At 35.7% G+C, this 18,372-nt stretch overlaps 1 protein-coding gene across 1 annotated transcript in view; it reads left to right on the top strand.

Moving 5' to 3' along the window:
* The first annotated feature begins 526 nt into the window (after window positions 1–526).
* The window catches only part of IPO7 (importin 7), a 63,044-nt gene continuing 45,198 nt past the window's right edge, over window positions 527–18,372 (top strand). The window contains exons 1-2 of the mRNA XM_090264134.1: window positions 527–762; window positions 14,914–14,995. Of these exons, the coding sequence (XP_090120260.1) occupies window positions 679–762; window positions 14,914–14,995 (166 nt within the window). The 5' untranslated portion in view covers window positions 527–678. The remainder of the gene's footprint in view (window positions 763–14,913; window positions 14,996–18,372) is intronic.

Raw genomic sequence — 18,372 nt, 5'->3', positions numbered from 1 at the left:
CTGCACTTAGATGTGATTTACATAAAGTTTCTGCCTGTATTTGGATATTCAATACAAAGCCATAATTTTAGTATCTGGTGATTGTAATAAATATGTAATGTGATAAATACCTTTGACACATAAAGTCATTTACTCTTTTATGTTATTTCCTCAGGGTAGTCTCATAAATGGGATTACTTGGGTCAAAGACTATAAACATTTCTATGGCATATAGAAACACCGTCTCAAATTGCTTTTGAAAAGCTTTCCTTCAATACACAGCTACTAGCAATAGAGTGCATCACTCATTGCATCAGATTCACCTTTTAGTCACCATAAGTATATTATTATGTGAAATATTTTGAACTATTTTAATTTTCTTTCTGTGCAGTCTGAACATTTTTCCTTTTCGAATAGCAAGACTTCTCAGCTCAAGCGACAGCTCAAGACCACGTGGGCTGCGGGCAGCACAGGTCGACTACACATCCCAAGGTGCTCCACGGCGCGACGACAGGAAGTTGCCGGAGCATCTCCCGCCTCCACGCCGAGGGGAAGAGGTTCTATCCGGGCCTTTGGCGCTTCTCTTTCCTTTCGCGCCGGTTGCCGCTGCGGAGCGCGGCGGGTCCATGTGCGCAGTGAGCGGCGCTGTTTCTGGCTCAGAAGCACTCGAGCCTTGTGTTTTACCGAGTCTGCGCTGCGATGGACCCCAACACTATTATCGAGGCCCTGCGGGGCACCATGGACCCAGCCCTGCGTGAGGCCGCCGAGCGCCAGCTCAATGAAGTAAGGACGCCGGGGTGGCGGCGACGGGCGGGCGCACTGTGGCAGGCCGAGCCCTCTGGGCCTGGCTAGAGACGCGAACGGCGTCGCTGAGGGGCCCAACTGGAGAGGTGGGGCGGGGACCTGACAACGAGTGCCACGCCAGGGCGCCTCAGGCTGCTATGGTGGTGCTGAGGGCGGCCCAGACAGCCTTTGCGTCGGGTCCTGATCTGGGCCTCTGGCTGTGGTCGAGGCACGAGGAACCGGCTGAGGAGAAGCGGGCGTGACGGGCTGGACACATGGCTGGGTCGGGTGGCCGGCCGCCCTCTGGCTTATTGCCCGCCTGTTCCTCGCGCCCGGGAGGGGGCGAAACTCAGTGGGAGGTTTTTGAGACGTTTCCGGGAGTAGTCTTGCTGGCGCCGGATTTGGAGGGGCTCTGGGAAAGTAGAGCTGTACCTTTGGGAGCTGCGCTTGTTAGCATGTCACTTCACTGGGCTGATCGGTGACCTGTACAACTTTCCTCCGGCTGACCTGCTAGGGAAAGCTTTCATCCGCCTCCTTAGCAAGTTGAGGATAGTGCGGGAGTGTCATTCACTCTACCTCAGGCGGCAGGGGAGGCAGGACGATGTATTGGAGACAGGTGAAGTGTACCCTTCTAGGTAGAGCTGCACCACTGATTTCCTGACTGACCTTGGGCAAGTCGCATAACCTTTTGATGCAGAGTTTTTCCCATTCATAAAATTAGGCCACAGGGTTGCTGTGATGGTCCAGTGACAGGGCCTTGAAACATGCCAAACTCGCTGAGGGGTTTTTCTTTTTTCCCCATATTTTTGGGGGGACCACTCCTTGGAAAACAGGCTTGTTATGTGGATATTTTATTGTACTATCTTTAATTTCATTCTTTGTTTCTAACTTTTTGTAACTTTTTATATTTTAGTATTTTAAAGGTTTCTTAAGAAGACCTCTTAACTTCCTATGCCAGTTAATTGTCTTTTGATATGACCGACTTGTCAGCTTTAGTTAAGTTTAATGTAAATTTTTTTAACGTAAAAGAAGTCCCTTTTTAAAGTAGAAATTGAATTGTTTTTATGCTTCTCTTAGTTGGTAGGTAAATCATTTAAAAACACTAACTTAAGAGAAATAAAAAAAAAAACCACACAAAATAAAAACATTAACTTAATAGAAGCTGCAGGAGTATTCCTAATTGAACATCTTCAATGTACAATGGAGTTTTAGAGATCTCTGCCCCTAAGGAGCTTATATTTTAAGAGTACTGCCCACAGAGCTAAGGCAAATTAAATGTAAAATTATTATTTTTTTAAGTTAAATATTTTATATGTAAGTGAAATCACCATTAGATCATACTGAGAGTGATGCTCAGTTTCTTAGGCTCAAAGTTGCCTTAGAAGGATAATGAGTTGAGACATTTCCAATTTGAATCATTACTAAACTATAGAGAGTTACAGATCACTATTTTTATTTGTGCTAAGCTAAGATGAACATTATTTTGTTTGTGAAGTATTAATTCATATATAAGCCCACACATTCTAAAAGTTCAGTCTTAGTTATTTCTATCATGACCTTGCTCTAATAACATTATTTTTAACATACTTGCACATAATTATTATTTTTAATTTATTTAAAAGAAAGAGTTGTAGAAAAATTGGATAAATAATACTTCCTGCAAATTTGAAATTTATTTATTCCTCAAGCTGGTATTGAATGTCTAGTTCTATGAACTAACGTCTTGTAATAGAGACCTGGGATAAGTATTTCACAGCATTTTTGGAAGATAAATAATCAAAATAGTATTTGAAGTATTTTTTACTTAACTGCTAAGCTGTTCTTAGGGTTTTGGAATAGTGTGGAACAGCAAACTATGCTTCTGTCAAAGAAAATTTGCTATCTGGCCTGCATTTCTGTGATTGTTAGCTATTAATATTTTGTAATTTTTTTTCAGTTATTACACCTATATTTTTTGGTAATTTTCTAAGATAACTTATCTTAGAATAGTTATTCTCATCTCCAATCTTCATTTTATTTTTTTATTGATTTTAGAGAGAGAAAGAAGCATTGATTGTTGTTCCACTGATTTATGTATTCATTGGTTGATTCTTGTATGTGCCTTAAAGGATGGAACCCACAACCTTGGTGTATGGGGAAAACACTAACCAACTGAGCTGCCTGGCCAGGGCTCTAATTTTCATTTTAATGAAGTGATTCCATTTGAAAACTTTTTGATTAATTTTCTGTGACAGAACCTCAATTTAGGAAATAGATCCCAGATAAATCCTGAAGAAGCTTGACTAGTGAGAATGAGGAAGTTATATTTTATTTCTGGCAAGCTCTTCTTGCTTGGCTAAGATAGGATGAACCAATCATTCCATGATGTCTCAACTAAAGTTATATTTTGGTTCATTTAGTTAAAAACAAAAGATCATTGACATTGGAATGAATCTCTTCAGCTAACTAAAAATTGTAAATTTCAGAGTATTATAGTGGAAATAGTATTTTTAAAAAGTGCTTCTGCCTTAGAGTGACTGCTCTAAACTATTCCATCTGCTTGGAACCCTGATTACTCATTTATCTCCCAGACTTGTTTCTCTCACTTCTCTTTATCACCATTCAGCTGTCTCCATATCACTAATGAGTTCGAAGACTACACACCCCTATCTCCGTTTGCCTGTTTGTTTTTCTTTATAGCACTGATTCATCATATATATTTTACGTATTCCAAGTATAATTTTTGAGTTTAGGGAGGTCAGGAATCTGTCTTTTGTTACTGTAATTCTTGATTTGTCAATGATAGGCTTTACTGACTTCTTGTTATAATAAACAACGTAGGCTTTAATATATTATACCACTTCTACCTCAAGGATTGTGGGGTGCTTATATATTTTTTATATCACATATATATATAATTGAGAAAGTCATTAGACTGTTAGAGACCACAGTAAGGACTCTTTGGCAGATATTTTCAAGATACTTAGTATTCCACATTGACTTACTCTGTAGTATGTTATGAAAATTTTTTGAACTGCTATTCTAACAAACTTTGCATCAAAGACTAGAGAAGAACATTAAAAGAAGTACAACTATTATTAGAAATAAAATTGAAAACCACCTTACCTTAAAAAAAAAAAAAATACTGAAGAATTGTGTGCTAGCTGGGGGATCTTAGGGAAGTTATTTTACCTCTTAAGTATTCTTTTCCCCTATGGATAAAATGAAAGTAGTTATAGTATGTATGTCATTGTGTAATGTGGGTTGAATGAGATGATGGCATGTAAAAAATTTCAGAAAGTGTTTTGTACCTACTAAGTTCTCCAGATTATTTGAACTGCTAGTTAATTAACCAATCCAACATGCCATACATTTTATTTCCTACCTTACTCAATTAACTAAATAGTTGTACATCACAGTAGAAAATGATCAGTGCTAATGGTTAAAGAACACAAGTACGTATTCTTTGGGCACTGAGATCATTTAAGTAGAAACAATTACTGTAACATGAAAATTGGCACAATTATAAGCACAGTGCCTAAAACATTACAGGCTCTCAGTAAATATTTGCTGAATGAAAGAGAAATTAGAATTTGAATAATAGAAAACGTTGAGAGTACCCATCTTTGAATCTTTAAAGTAGATTTGTGTTACAGGGATCTGTTACTTCTCATTTAAATTCTGTTCTTTGAGATTATTGACTTCTGTATATCTAAAAGTAATTGTTTTTTTTTTAATTCATTTATTTATTTTTAGAGAGAGGGGTAGGGATGGAGAAAGAGGAAGAGAAACATGAATGTGTGGTTGCCTCTCCACACCCCCAACTAGGGACCTGGCCCGCAACCCAGACATGTGCCTTGACTGGGAATCAAACTGGAGACCCTTTCATTCACAGGTTGACACTCAATCCACCGAGCCACAACAGCCAGGGCTAGAAGTAGTTTTTAAAAATTTGTTTTATTTATATCATCTAAAATGTGACATTTGATACTCATTCATTCAACACTGTTTATTATGTTCCAGAAACTGTTTGCTCTGGAGGATACAAATACAGTACTCTCCTTCCCTTTGAGTATACACACACACTCAGAAATACTTGTTTTTTCATTTATGAGATAGATATTGTAAAACATCTCTGAAGGTCTTTGGCATATTATTTTAAGATAACAGTTTCTGTTCTCTTCCTGCTTTAACTGCCAGTGTTCTTTAGTGAAAACCTTTCCATATACAGACCTTTGCTCATTCTGCTCACCCCTCCTGTTAAGCTCTTCTCACCTAAAACTAAAATTTTTCTTACCTATAAATCTCATGAATCCCATCTTAAATGCCATATTTTCCCTCTCTGACCTTCTGTGGTAATGTGTAAACTTCAAACTCATCTTTTTTTTTTAAACACTTAATCTTATATATTCATTCTTACATTTTATTTTAACTTAATTTTATTTGAACTAGGTGATTGCTGTCCCTTCTACTTAAAAAGTTCATCGGTTTTTATAAAAAAATATATCTCCAAAAGTTTTAAACATAATGTTAGGAAACTTTTTTTTTTTTTGAAATATTTATTCTGAAAGACAGTTTCCGGTCTGGTTCATGCAATAGCAATGTCTTTCTTCTAAGCACTGAGCTAAGTTGTAGATACAAAGAAATTCATGATTCCTGGCTTTCTGGAGCTCCATAGTCAACAGAGCCCTCATAATAGCTGTGTAAGTTTTAGATGAGGAAACAATTAAATTTGACTTTGGTTAAGGCAGATACGATCTCAGCATCAATATTCTCTTATGCTTGCAGCCAAGAAAAATGCCCTAAGTGGAATTAGGAGGCTTACCTAGAAGCCTTTTAAACCCACAGTTCTTAAGCCTGATGTGCTCAAAATGGTTATAAAGGCAGAAATGCTGCTTTCTCTCGTTCTTTATGTGAAAAAGCAAGTGGGCTTTGATTAGTTTCTTGATATTTTATTTAACATTCATAAACTACCCTGAGTCACTAATGGGATCTTCACAGAAGATTGCTACTACTACTGAAAGTTACATATTTTATAAATAAATGGTTAGTTTAATTTTACTAAAGAACTTATGCAGTGTTTAATTAATGAAACTCTTAGATCTGGAAAAGTACAAAATGACAGCATTATAGGACAATTTGGCATGTCTGGAGATTAGCAAAATATTTATGAAGATATATATAGTGTATATTTTTTGAAGACAGTATGTAGTCTGAGCAGGAAACATCCCTTAATTAAGAAAATTGCTGCCCTAACCAGGTGGCTTAGTTGGTTGGAGTGTCATCCTGTACACCAAAATGTTGGGGTGCGTGCAGGAGGCAACTGATTGATAATTTCTCTTTCACATCGATTTTTTTTTCTCTCTCTAACTACTTTCCTCTCTCTAAAATCAATAATAAAAAATATCCTTGGTAGTGGGTTTAAAAAATATGTATATATATATATATGACTAAGTAATTTTGGTTTTGAATTTGGGAGAGGAAAGTCCCTGGGTACTTTGGCTGTTAGGAGGTTATCAGTGACGTAGCATGTTAAAGATCTGAAAGAAAGATAGCACTGTATTAATATTGATAAGAAAACACATTTCTTTTTCAGATTATTAGATGTATATGTCATTTTACTTATTATTTGTTCCTGTCAGTGGCACATTAATGATAAATTTGGTTTAAGGTGGGGTTTTCTTTTGGTCTTAAGTAATTTATAATTTAAAAGTTTTATAAAACTCCCTAGTTGGAAAGTATTTAAGTATTACCTTTACTTAATGAAAGGTAGGAGGACACCGTGAAGAGCCTCATTCCTGATTCTACCACAGTGATGACTTAACCTCACTATACCTCATATTGCATGTGGGTGAAATAAAGTATTTGCCTTTATCAAAGGCAAAACAGAAAGAATAGAATCCCTGGACTCTTGAAATTATCTATTTGTATTCATTTTATGTAAACTTTGATGTCACAGTGCCCTTAAGCCTCTCTCTTATAAATGGTGTTATGGTAGCTAATTGATTGCATCCCAATGGAGAGAAATAATAAAAAGTAACCTCTTCAAGAGTAAGAGGTTACTTAACCCTTGAAAATGTGGATCTGGTGGAGAAACTGATATTAGAGAAAACATGACAAGTTTTAAGTCTGGTTTGATGTGCTGGTAATCATCCAGGAGAAAATGTCTAGCAGGCAATTTAGGAATGTGGGATTGAAGTTTAAGAGAAAAAGCATCAGTGGAAAAGTAATTTTTTTTTCTGCAGGTGAATTGAGAGTGAGTATGATCCAGAGGTGTGGGGTGGGCTGAAGAGCTACACTTTGGGCCATGCCCTTTTTGGGGACTTGGAGAAACAGGAAAAAGACTGGAGAATTGTGCATGAAAGTAGAAGAAAGCCAATGAAAAGAATTTCAAGTAAGAAGGTTGGTTGTGAGCAATTTAGTTCCCTTTTTTCCTTAAATACATTTGTAAATTTTCTACCAGTAAACATGAATTGCTTTTGTATTAAGTAAAAAGCTAAAAAGGGGTTGTTGACATTTCTAAGTGAGGGGAGGTTAAAGTAAAATGACTTTGAAGGGAGAAAGCTTTTAAGATATTGGTAAACTTGGAGAAAGCAATTTTGGGTTACAGGGTTACAGAGTATAAATGCTAGCAAGAGAGTGGGGAAAAGATTGTAGGTTAAAAGTGTTGTAGAACCAGGGGAGTTTGCGTGGATAGATTTGTTTTTCATATATTTTTTATTTTGTAAAGTTAGACTTTATTTGGGGGAGTAAGGGAAGCTGCCTGTGGAGTATTAAGTTTTTTTCAGGCCTATATTGTAAGAATAATAGATTCCTACCTGTAATGTTTTGTAGGCATCTATCCTAGAATTGTGTCCTTTATACGACTTCAAGACCTTATCTTCCTACAGCACCAATAGGATCATGTAAAAACTTAAAAAAAAAAATAAAAGTTTATTTACAAGCTTTTGAAGTGGTCACAATTCTTTCACTATTCTCTCATTCGCCTAATACTTTAATAAAACCCAAACCTTCTTTTCCTTTTAAAAATCCTTCTCCCTGTTTCTGTGGGTTTAAGTCGTTTAGGGTCTAATTCAAAATTTTACCTGATAGTCCTATAGAATTTTTATTCCAACCTATCTTATAGTGATTTTTTATTTATAATGTCTGGTGTGTTGTAAGTACTAGTAAGTGGAGTGGATTTAAGAAATGGAGATGGGAGTTGGGGCCCTTGAGAATTTTGATTAGATGTGTTGAGGGTGAATATTGGATTCTCTGGATTGATGACATTTTTTGTGTTATGGTTAGCTTTTAAACTTGAGTATAGTTTTACCACTAGGTGATCATGTATACTGACCTGACCCAGTTGTTGTTATAGTTTTGGGTACTGTAATTAGTGTCAGCATTCAGAGGTTACATTTATACTTTGACTGATAAAATATTTATTGTAGCATCTTCTGAGGATTATATCAATGTTTGCCAAACTGTTGAGAATAATACCATAATGACTCAAATTTTAAAGGATTTTTGTGTTAAAGATTGATGCTAATGATATTTTTACTTGTTTATTTTTAAATTACCATAAAAATATAAAGATCTTTTAACATATGATTAAAAATATAATAATAGTTAATAGTGGTAGGAATTCTTTTAAATATAGTTTGGTATACCCAAGAATTGCAGAAAGACAATAATTAGAAGAATGGTTATTCCTAATTTGAACATTTAACGTATATTTTTATTTGATCTATGTTTTATGATTTTTTTTTTCATTTTAAAACTTTTTAGGGTATAATTTACATTCCATAAAATTCACCTGTTTTAAAAGAAAATCAGTGATTTTAGTAGATTTATAGAGTGGTATAACCATCAGCACAGTCCAGTTTTGGAACATTTTTATTACCCCAATAATTACACCTTCCAATTTACAGTTAATCCCCTGTCCCAACCCCAAACAACTGGTAATCTACTTTCTGTCTCAATTTTCTTGAGAATCTGGTATTTGATATTTAGTATTGCTTTAAATCTATTTGTTAACTTCTTTGGGAGGGTGCAAGATTTCCTACATTAGGGATTTCAGCAGGATGGAAATTTTTATGGGGTAGGTAGGTAGATGCCCCAGGTTGAGTTTGCTTCTGCTCTTTTCATTGATAGAAATATCCTTTCCTTCTTAACCTTAGTCTGTCTAGCTCAGTTGTCTGAAAGTAATTATTTTCATCAGTTGCACTTTAGATTTATCCTTTTTTTTTTTTTTTAAGTTTATTTATTTATTTATTTTTAGAGAGAGGGAAAGGGAGGGAGACAGAAAGGGAGAGAAACAGCAATGTGTGGTTGCCTCTCGTATGCCCCCACCTCGGTACCTGACCCACAGCCCCCCAAGTATGTGCCGTGAGTGGGAAGCGAACCAGCAGCCCTTTGGTTCGCAAGCTGGCGCTCAATCCACTGAGCCACACCAGCCAGGGCTATCCTTGTGTGTTTTTGAAGGCCAAGTGACAAAAGAGTAGGTTTTTAAAATAAGTAATTAAATTATTTTCATAGTTCAGTTTTTAATATAATTTTATTGAATTCAGCCACATAAAGTGTCCAATTTAGTGGGTTTTGATATATTCAGAGTTATGCAGTCATCACCACAAACTTGAGAATGTTTTCATCACCCCCAAAAGAAACAATCTTCCCTGGCTGGGTAGCTGAGTTGGTTAAAGCATCCCTCCACCCATATACCAAGGTTTCGGGGTCAGCCCCCCATGAATGCATAAGTACGTGGAACAACAAATCGAAGTTTCCCTCCCTCCCTTCCTTCCTCTCCCTCTCCCTTCTTCCCTTTCTCCCTCTCTCCTCTCCCCCACCCCCTCCCTTCCTCTCAAAATCAATTTAAAAAATAAAAAGAAACCCCATACCCATTGGCTGTCATTTCCTATCTTTCCCCATACTCTCTCACCTAGGCTACTTTCTATCTCTACAGATTTACCTATTCTGGATGTTTCATATAAATGAACATATATGATATGTCTTTTGTGACTGGCTTCTTTCATATGGCATAATTGTTTTAAAGTTTATGCATGTTGTAGCTTGTATCAGTACTTCATACTTTTTATTACCAAATAACACATTTTCTTATCCATCAGTTGATGAACATGTGGGTTGTTTTCACATTTGAGCTATTCTGAATAATAATGCTATGAATGTTCAAGCAAAAGTAGTCCTGTTGAGTTTTTTTTTAATTGAGGAATAGTTTACATGTAATAATACAAAGCTCAAAAATATGTACAGCTCAGTCAGATTTACTAGATGACCACCATCCACAACAAGGTATGTGTATGTAACATTTCCATTAGCGTACAGCTAACTTTCCCTTGAGAATCTTCTCAATACCTTTTCCTCTCCATCAGGTTAGCATTATTATGACTTCTGTTAACTATAGATTAGATTTTCCTGTCCTTGACCTTCATGTACATAAAAAAGAGTTATATGGTATGTGCCCAGGTAGTTTAGCTCCTTTCTCAGCGTGTTTTTGAGATCTGTATTTATTGCTTGACTCTGTAGGTTGGTTTTATTTTTTTAAGATATTGTATAGTATTTCATTGTATCAATTGTACCACAGCTTGTTTATAAATTTACTTGTCAGTGGGCAGGTTTTATTGTTGGCATAAACTCTTTTATTTCTTTTGCATATATAATGGTAAAGTTGCTTGGTTATAAAGTTAGGTGCATGTTAGAAACTGCCAGTTTTCCGTTATGGTTGTACCAGTTTATACATATACCAGCACTGTATGAGTTCCTTTTATTTTTTCACATCTTCACTGGCACTTTGGTGTATTGCATATATTGTTTTGAGGTAGGACTATCCTGTCCACTTGTACTAATTCTTTTGTAATTTACTTGTATATATTTGCTATTTGCTTTTTTTATTTTTTACTTTTGACTGATTAATTCTTCCTCAGATGTGCGGATGTTTTCTTTTTTACATTGTTTATACTGATGGGGGGAGCATATGAGTTTCACTTTTTATCTACTTGATACTAAAACTCTTATGGCTTTGAGCTTCTGGTGTCACGGTTAGGTTTCCTCACTAAGATGATAAAAACATATAACTTGGTTTCCTTCAATTACTCTTACAGTTTTATTTTTAAAATATTTTAAAAATATGTATTGATTTGAGAGAGGGAGAAACATTAATTGGTTGCCTCCCATATGTGCCTTGACCAGGGATCAAACCCCCAACCTTTTGGTGTACAGGATGATGCTCCTGCCAACTGAGCTACACTGGCCAGGGCCCAGTTTTATTTTTTTCATATTTAAACCTTAAGAAGTTAGAAATTGATAAAGGTCCTTTGTTAATGTAACATTTATGGGTTACCTGTTGTGCTGTAGGAAGATACAGTGAGTGACATGTGCTCACTTTTAAGTTATGTGTAGCTATCCATCCATCCAACAAAAACTGGTGGTTGTGGCGGTTTTAACATGACTACTAAACATAAACCAATAAATAACTTTAGTTGGGGTTCCAGTCATAGAAAGCAGTCTTTCTCAACTCAGTGGGGGGAAAAAATAAAAAGCAATATTGTGGCCTCAAGAAAGTGTTGTATGGGTGGGGGGGGACCCAAAACAATTTATAAAATATTGTGCATTCTTATATGTTTAACCTCAGTCACCTTCAAAATACTCTCCACTTGATGTAGTACACCTATCAAGACTTTTCCACTGCTCAAAACAGTTTTTGAACTCATCAATTTTGATGCCTTTTAGTGATTTTGCTGTTTTTTGTTTCGCCTCTTCCACACTGGGAAAATATTTCCCTTTGAGGGCTTTTTTCATCTGCAGAAACAAAAAGTCACTCGGTGAATAGTGAGGGTGGGGAATAGGGGTCTTGCAGTTTTTGGTCAAAAACTGCTGAACACTCAGCGCAGTGTGGGCAGGTGCTCTTTTAAATCACCCATCATGAAATGGGCAAACATGCTGAAAAAGTCTTCAAAATTATTCACTGAAGCCGAACAAAACCTCTCATGTCAGCTGGTCCAATGATAGGGGTGGGTTTCTGGAACACTTACCCAGTGGGGGAGTCCTGTACTACAAAAGTTTCACCTGCTAGAAGATAATTCTGGGTTTTTTTTGGGGGGGGTCCCCCTTCGTATATACAAAACCACATATGCTGTACTTTATGGGTGATTTAAGGAACTAAAGATTAACTTGGCAATATTTAGTTTATGCCCTATTGGTTTTAGTACATACTCTCTGAAAAAGATGCGATTCTACATATATATAATTATAGAAACAACATTTGTTAAGTCTTGATATTTGCGACAAAGTTTTCCATATTTTATTTATTCCTTACATCCATCCTGTGAAGTAGATTTTGTTATACTAATTTTGTAATTAAGCCTTAGGTTTCCTGAATCAACTTGCTCAAGAGTTAAAGATGTAGAAAGTGGCATCACCCATATAGGGTGGGGCAAAAGTAGGTTTACAGTGTTTGTATGGAAAGTAATACAATAATTAATAAATAATAATACAAGAATAAACTGTTTTGCAGACTCACAACTGTAAACCTACATTTGTCCTACCTTGTATTTATAACCAGCACTATCTGATTCTAGGAGTTCATAATTTGATATAGGAGATAAGATATATTCTGTAATATAAGTGGCTTTAAAAGTGCCATAGTCACCCTGGCCAGGTAACTCAGTTTGGTTAGAGCATGGTCCCCATATGCCAAGGTTGCAAGTTCTATTCACGGTCAGGGAACATACAAGATCAACTAGTGAATGCATAAATAAGTGGAACAACAAATCTGTGTTTTTCTCTCTCAAATAAATTTTTTTTTAAAGTGCCATAGTCATAGTATGCATAGCAGTGTTATTTGTGGGCTAATCTGTACTCCTTGAGTATAAATACCTGTTTTCACTCCACAGTGCTCCTGGGTGATTATAACTGGTTCCAAGGCATTTTTATTGTTGTTGATTAATTCAGTTCATTTAATAAATTTGTCAAATATCTTAAATGCCAAGCATCATGAGGAACTGGGTGTACAAACAGTATAGTTCCTACTCTCGTGGAGTTTAAAGTCTAATTAATAGGAAAGACAGGTGTAAAGCCAGGACTAGGTTGGTGTTGATGGGAATGGAGAAAGGGGATATATTTTAATTATATAAGCATTTTGGGTATAGAATTCACAAGACCTGATGTGTTGAAGAGGGAACTATTAAAAATGACATTCAGGTTTCAGGCGTGAATAACTGAGAATAGTGATGAGGTGGTACAAGGAAATAGAGCTATAGCTTTTAGGGGAAAAGATGCATCGAACATGGTAAGTGAGAAGTTTGGGATAATGAAGTTAAGGATGTTAAATAGGTCTGTTAGAATGATTTGGACTGGAAATAACATACTTGACATTTTGTTTAAAGATGGGTTGGATAAAATCAGCTGGGGAATGGAAAAGACACCCCATGACTGAGTCCTGGCACCAGGTTCTCTCTAGCTTTTATAGATTAATAGGATGAGAAACCAGCAAAGGAGCCTGAGAAAGGACAAGGAAAAGTGGGCTGTGAATTGTGTAGATGGAAGGGTGTTTAATGAAATAGTGGTTAACTGTTCATATCTATTTAGAGCACTGGGAAGGGAAAATACATCCCCTTCATCCACTTAATTTCTCCTGTTCAGGTCTTAAATTTAAGCAGGAGATTAAGAGTTTTTCCTTTTAGGGGAATTCTAGATTATATTAAATTTAGGAGATTCTTTAGATTCTTCCATTGTATCCTCTACTTCATTATACTTTATTGTAGTTGACTGTTTATCTTGATTTCCTTCATGAAAATCTTAAGTTTCCACAAAGTCACAGAGCCTTATTTGTTTTGTTCAACCCTGTATTCACGGCTCTTGGCAGGGTGTCTTGCACCAAGAACACTTACATAAATAATTTTAGGAGTGACTGAGTGAATAAAGTGTCTCTCTAGGTTCTAATGTGGAAGAAATTTTTTTATATCCAAAGGGAAATTCTTGTTTTGGAGAATGTGGGGAGGGGAAGACTGTAAAGAAGAAACTAAAATAAAAATCACTGTTTATGTAAACATGCACAGAAAAATATTAAAACATGGGCTGGAAGGAGGAGATGACATAATAGGTTGTGGTTAAATTGGGGGAGAGGGAGTGAAACTGGGAAAACATGCAAGAGGGGAATTTAACTTGAAGGTTCAGTTCTTTTTAAAAATGTTAGAAGCATCTGTGAGTGGTGGGGCTCAGTTGGTAGGGCATCCTTCACAAAGCAAGAGGTTGCAGGTTTGATTCCTGGTCAGGGTACATATCTGAGTTGTAGGTTTGGTCCCCTAGGGGTGCATGGCAAGAGGCAACCAATCCATGTATCGATGTTTCTCTTTCTCCCTCCTTTCTCCTCTCTATAAAAATAGATAATCTTTAAAAATAAATAAATATATTTAAAACAAATATGACAAATTTAGGAATTATTAAGTAACTTTTTTGTAGTGTTAATGAAAGTGACCCATGTTCAGAGTATAAATTTTGGAAAATAGAAAATGTATAAAGAATAAGTCCTCTATAATCCCACCACTCCAGAGATAACTTAGTATTTTTGGTGTATTTCATTTTCTGTGTATGTTGAATTGCATAAACTTATAATGTACTTATTAAATTATCGTTATATAGTTTATATCCTACTTTTATTGAACGCTTAGTTATTTCTTTTTCTTTTGAAATAAAACATCCATACAGAAACATGGCCATAAGGGTACAGTTAATTAATTTTTACGCACTGAGCACACTTGTTATTATAACACATCCATGTTAAGAAATAGAATGTTATTAACACCTTTGAAGTCTACCCCCAGGTTAATTTTTACTAATTTAGTTTGTTTCTTGCCATTTGATAGTATGTGTCTATGGAGAAATTATTACTGAATTGGGGAAACTGACATCACAGAGGAAATTGTTTTTGATCTGCTGCCACCAGTGTAGGTTAAGAATGCTAACTGGGGTAAATGGAAAGTGCAGCAGAATGCAGGCAAATGCAAACATTCAAAGTGTTTTAGGAGTTATGATGTTAAATTTTTTTGAGTTATTGTAGGTGAGTGACAGGAAATAAGGCTAGGACCAACTTAGAGCCTTTAGTGTCAGTCAAGTAGTGGAATAGAGTACTGAGAATATTTGTTTGCTGAAATTTAAAATGTATGTTCTTGTTTGTAGGCACACAAGTCTCTGAATTTTGTTTCGACACTGCTTCAGATTACTATGTCAGAACAACTGGATTTACCTGTGAGACAAGCAGGCAAGTTTCCTGAATTATTTTCTTGAGTGTATGTAAATATTATCATTTAAAATTCATAGATGAATAGCAGAAGTATCTTGGGATGACCCTCCAGTGATTTTCTTTCCTGAAAATCGATTTACCCTCATGTGTTTACTACAAACAGTAGGTATCTTGATATTTGGTGACAGAGTTTAAAGGAATGTAATATTTCATTGAATTAAAAGAGAAATTGATGGGATTTGTTAAAAGATTCTTTGTTTAGCCCTGGCCAGTGTGGCTCAGTTGGTTGGAGCATCATCCCTAAGGAAAGGTTCCAGGTTCAACCCAGTCAGGTGCATATATGATTCCCCCTTCCAGGCACCTCCCTCTAGACGCATGTAGAAGGCAAACAATTAATGCTTCTCTCTCCCTTCTCTCCATTCCTCTCTGACAGCAATGAAAAAAAGTCCTCAGGATAGGATTAAAAATTTTTTTCTCTTAATGATTCTTTGTATATGCAATTGTTTTTTACAGCTATTTGCTTTTATTGTTTATTTCAACTATTTAAAAGGTACTATTTCTTAGTTCAGGTTTTCGTAAAATACTGAGCAATTCCCTTTTAGTTCAGGTTTTAGTAAGATATTGAGCAATTCCCTTAGTATAAAAATCTGTGAAAATGTGGCCTACTACTTCTGATAGTATGTTACTCTACAAAATAATGTACTTCACATCATTGTTTTATTACTTAATTTACTTGCAGATGTATACACCTTTTATAGGAACTATAAAGTACCAATAATTTTATTATTCTAGAAAAACCACTTACATGCTAATGTTATTTCTTGCTCTTCTTTTCCCTTCCACCAATTTTGTTTTAAAAAATCTTTTCTGCTTTCTTTAGTGCATAGTAAGCATTTGCCTTTTCTTACATAGTGTTAGTCTTAAAAGTCATATATATATATTTTAAAGATTGTATTTATTTATTTTTAGAGAGAGGGAAAGGGAGGGAGAATGAGGGAGAAAAACATTCATTGACTGCCTCTCGCATTCACCTCAACCAGGGACTGAACCTGCAACCCAGGCATGTGTCCTGACCAGCAATTGAACTGGTGACCTTTCACTTTGCAGTACGACGCCCAACCAACTGAGTCCCACTGGTCATGGCAAAAATTAAATTTTAATGTCTAAATCATTTACCATAATGTGCTGTGTGCGGTGAACTATTTCTCAATTGTTAGAATTTAATCTCAGTCTTTTTTCATTAACAGTTGTACTGGTGCCTAAAATATTGCTTGACGCACTGAGGGTGCTCAATAAATAAATGAATAAGTATAACGTAAATGTTAAGGTTTAAAAAAAATTATAAATTGCATAACAATGTAACATTTTTTGTACCTATAAAATACAGTAATTTAACTGGACTCTGGTAAGCAGTAAGTCTTGTTACAAATTTCTAAATAAAGAAGAAATTGCTGTGATCATTTTAACTGTCGTTTCTTTTTTTACTATTGAAGTTCATGTTTTCCCATTTGGTTACTTTTTAGATAAAAATCTTTGTCTTTAATTAACAAATTTTTACTAAGATTTTCATAGTGTTTGGCATGTGGGAGGGACCTTAAGTTTTAGAGACTTATTTATGTGTATTGTGTGTGTTACATGGCTCTGACTCCTTGTTACCCTATGAACAAGTAATGTCCTTAAAATCCTGTCCTCAACAGCCCTGCTCAGCTCATGTAGTTATGCCTATGGTTTCTTTTATGGAATCAGTCCATTTCATATTTGTTCTTCCCTTTTCTTGCTGCCTCTTATTTTTCCCAGGATTATTGCTCTTTCCAAGAAACCATGCCTTCTCATGGTATTCCCTAAGTGAAAAAGCTTCAGTTTTGTCATTTTTGCCTATAGCAGTGTTTCAGGCTTAATTTGCTTTACGATCCACTTGTCTGTTCATCTTTCTGGTAGTCCTGGGTATCTATAGAGTAAAATTAAATTGTACTAGGAAATATTTTTTTAGTATTACAAAACCAGACGCAACCAAACTATGGAACTGTCAAGCATTTTGAAAAGGTAATCATTACTTTAAAAGTTACATCCTTGTAATACTTGAACAATACTGTGTAATATAAGGCATATGGTGGTATCATCTGCTAGACTTTGAAAGATTTCTGTGTTTGTAGTAGAGTTCATTCTGAATGGGGTAGGCTGTAAATCATGAGATTCTTACAGTGCAATTCTCACTTGTTAGACCAAACAACATAAAAATACCAAGTCAACATTTTACAAATAAATATATATACTCCATTCCTTTGTGCACTACAGTAGAAGGATATACTCAGAGGCTGTGTCAGGTGTTAATTTGATCTTCGTTCTGTTTTAGAGCTAAAGAATCAGAATTCTAGAAGTAGTATTAATCTGAAATATACCAGTTCTATATACTGAATCAATGTTGTTTACTATAGTTATAGTTTATCTTAAAACGTTTGTTGAAGGGTATTTTAATGTGTAGTCTTAATCCTTTTAAAAATATTACAAGATGGGGTATTTTAATTCCCTAGATAAAGCAGTGTAGAATATAAAAATTATATTTGTTATTAGTTATTTTTATTTAAATAGGTGTCAGACTCCAGGTAAGGGTTAATCATTAATCAGAAAAGAGCCATTGTTTGCAGAACTTAAGAATTAATTAATTTAAAATTATTTCCCTTTCCTATACATTTGTGATTGAGGGTTCCTTTTTTTTTTTTTTTTTAAGATTTTATTTATTTTTTTAGAGAGATGTGAAGGGAGGGAGAAAGAGAGGGAGAGAAACATCAGTGTGTAGTTGCCTCTTGCATACCCCCAACTGGGGAGCTGTCCTCCAACCCAGGTATGTGCCCTGACTAGGAATCGAACTGGCGAATCTTTGGTTTGCAGGCTGGCGCTCAGTCCATTGAGCCACACCAGCCAGGGCGAGGGTTCCTTCTTCCTGTTAATCCCTCTCTCCCCCTCTTCATTTGTGGGCAGTGAACTGTATAAAAAGCATTGTTAGCAATCTACTTTATTCAAATTAACCATCAATGTATATTATAGCAGTTTGATAGCTGACAGAAAATAATAACCTATAATTTTTGAACACCGCAAATTCTTTCATAAAATAACAAGAATATGAACCAGTGTAGCCCTGGCTGCTGTGGCTCAGTGGATTGAGCGTCAGCCTGCGAACCAAGTGTCACTGGTTCGATTCCCAGTCAGGGCACATTATTAGGTTGCACGTCAGGTCCCCAATTGGGGGCATGTGAGAAGCAACCACACAGTGATGTTTCTCTCTCTCTCTTTCTCCTTTCTCATCTCTCTAAAAATAAATAAACAAACAAACAAATAAATAAATATAAAATTGTAAAAAAATAAAAATAAAAAGCAAGCCCTAGAAGGGTAGAAAA

The sequence above is a fragment of the Furipterus horrens genome, unplaced genomic scaffold, assembly GCF_987537825.1.
Source record: "Furipterus horrens unplaced genomic scaffold, mFurHor1.1.pri manual_scaffold_2, whole genome shotgun sequence".
NCBI lineage: Eukaryota > Metazoa > Chordata > Mammalia > Chiroptera > Furipteridae > Furipterus > Furipterus horrens.
This window is presented reverse-complemented; position numbering and strand designations above follow the sequence as displayed.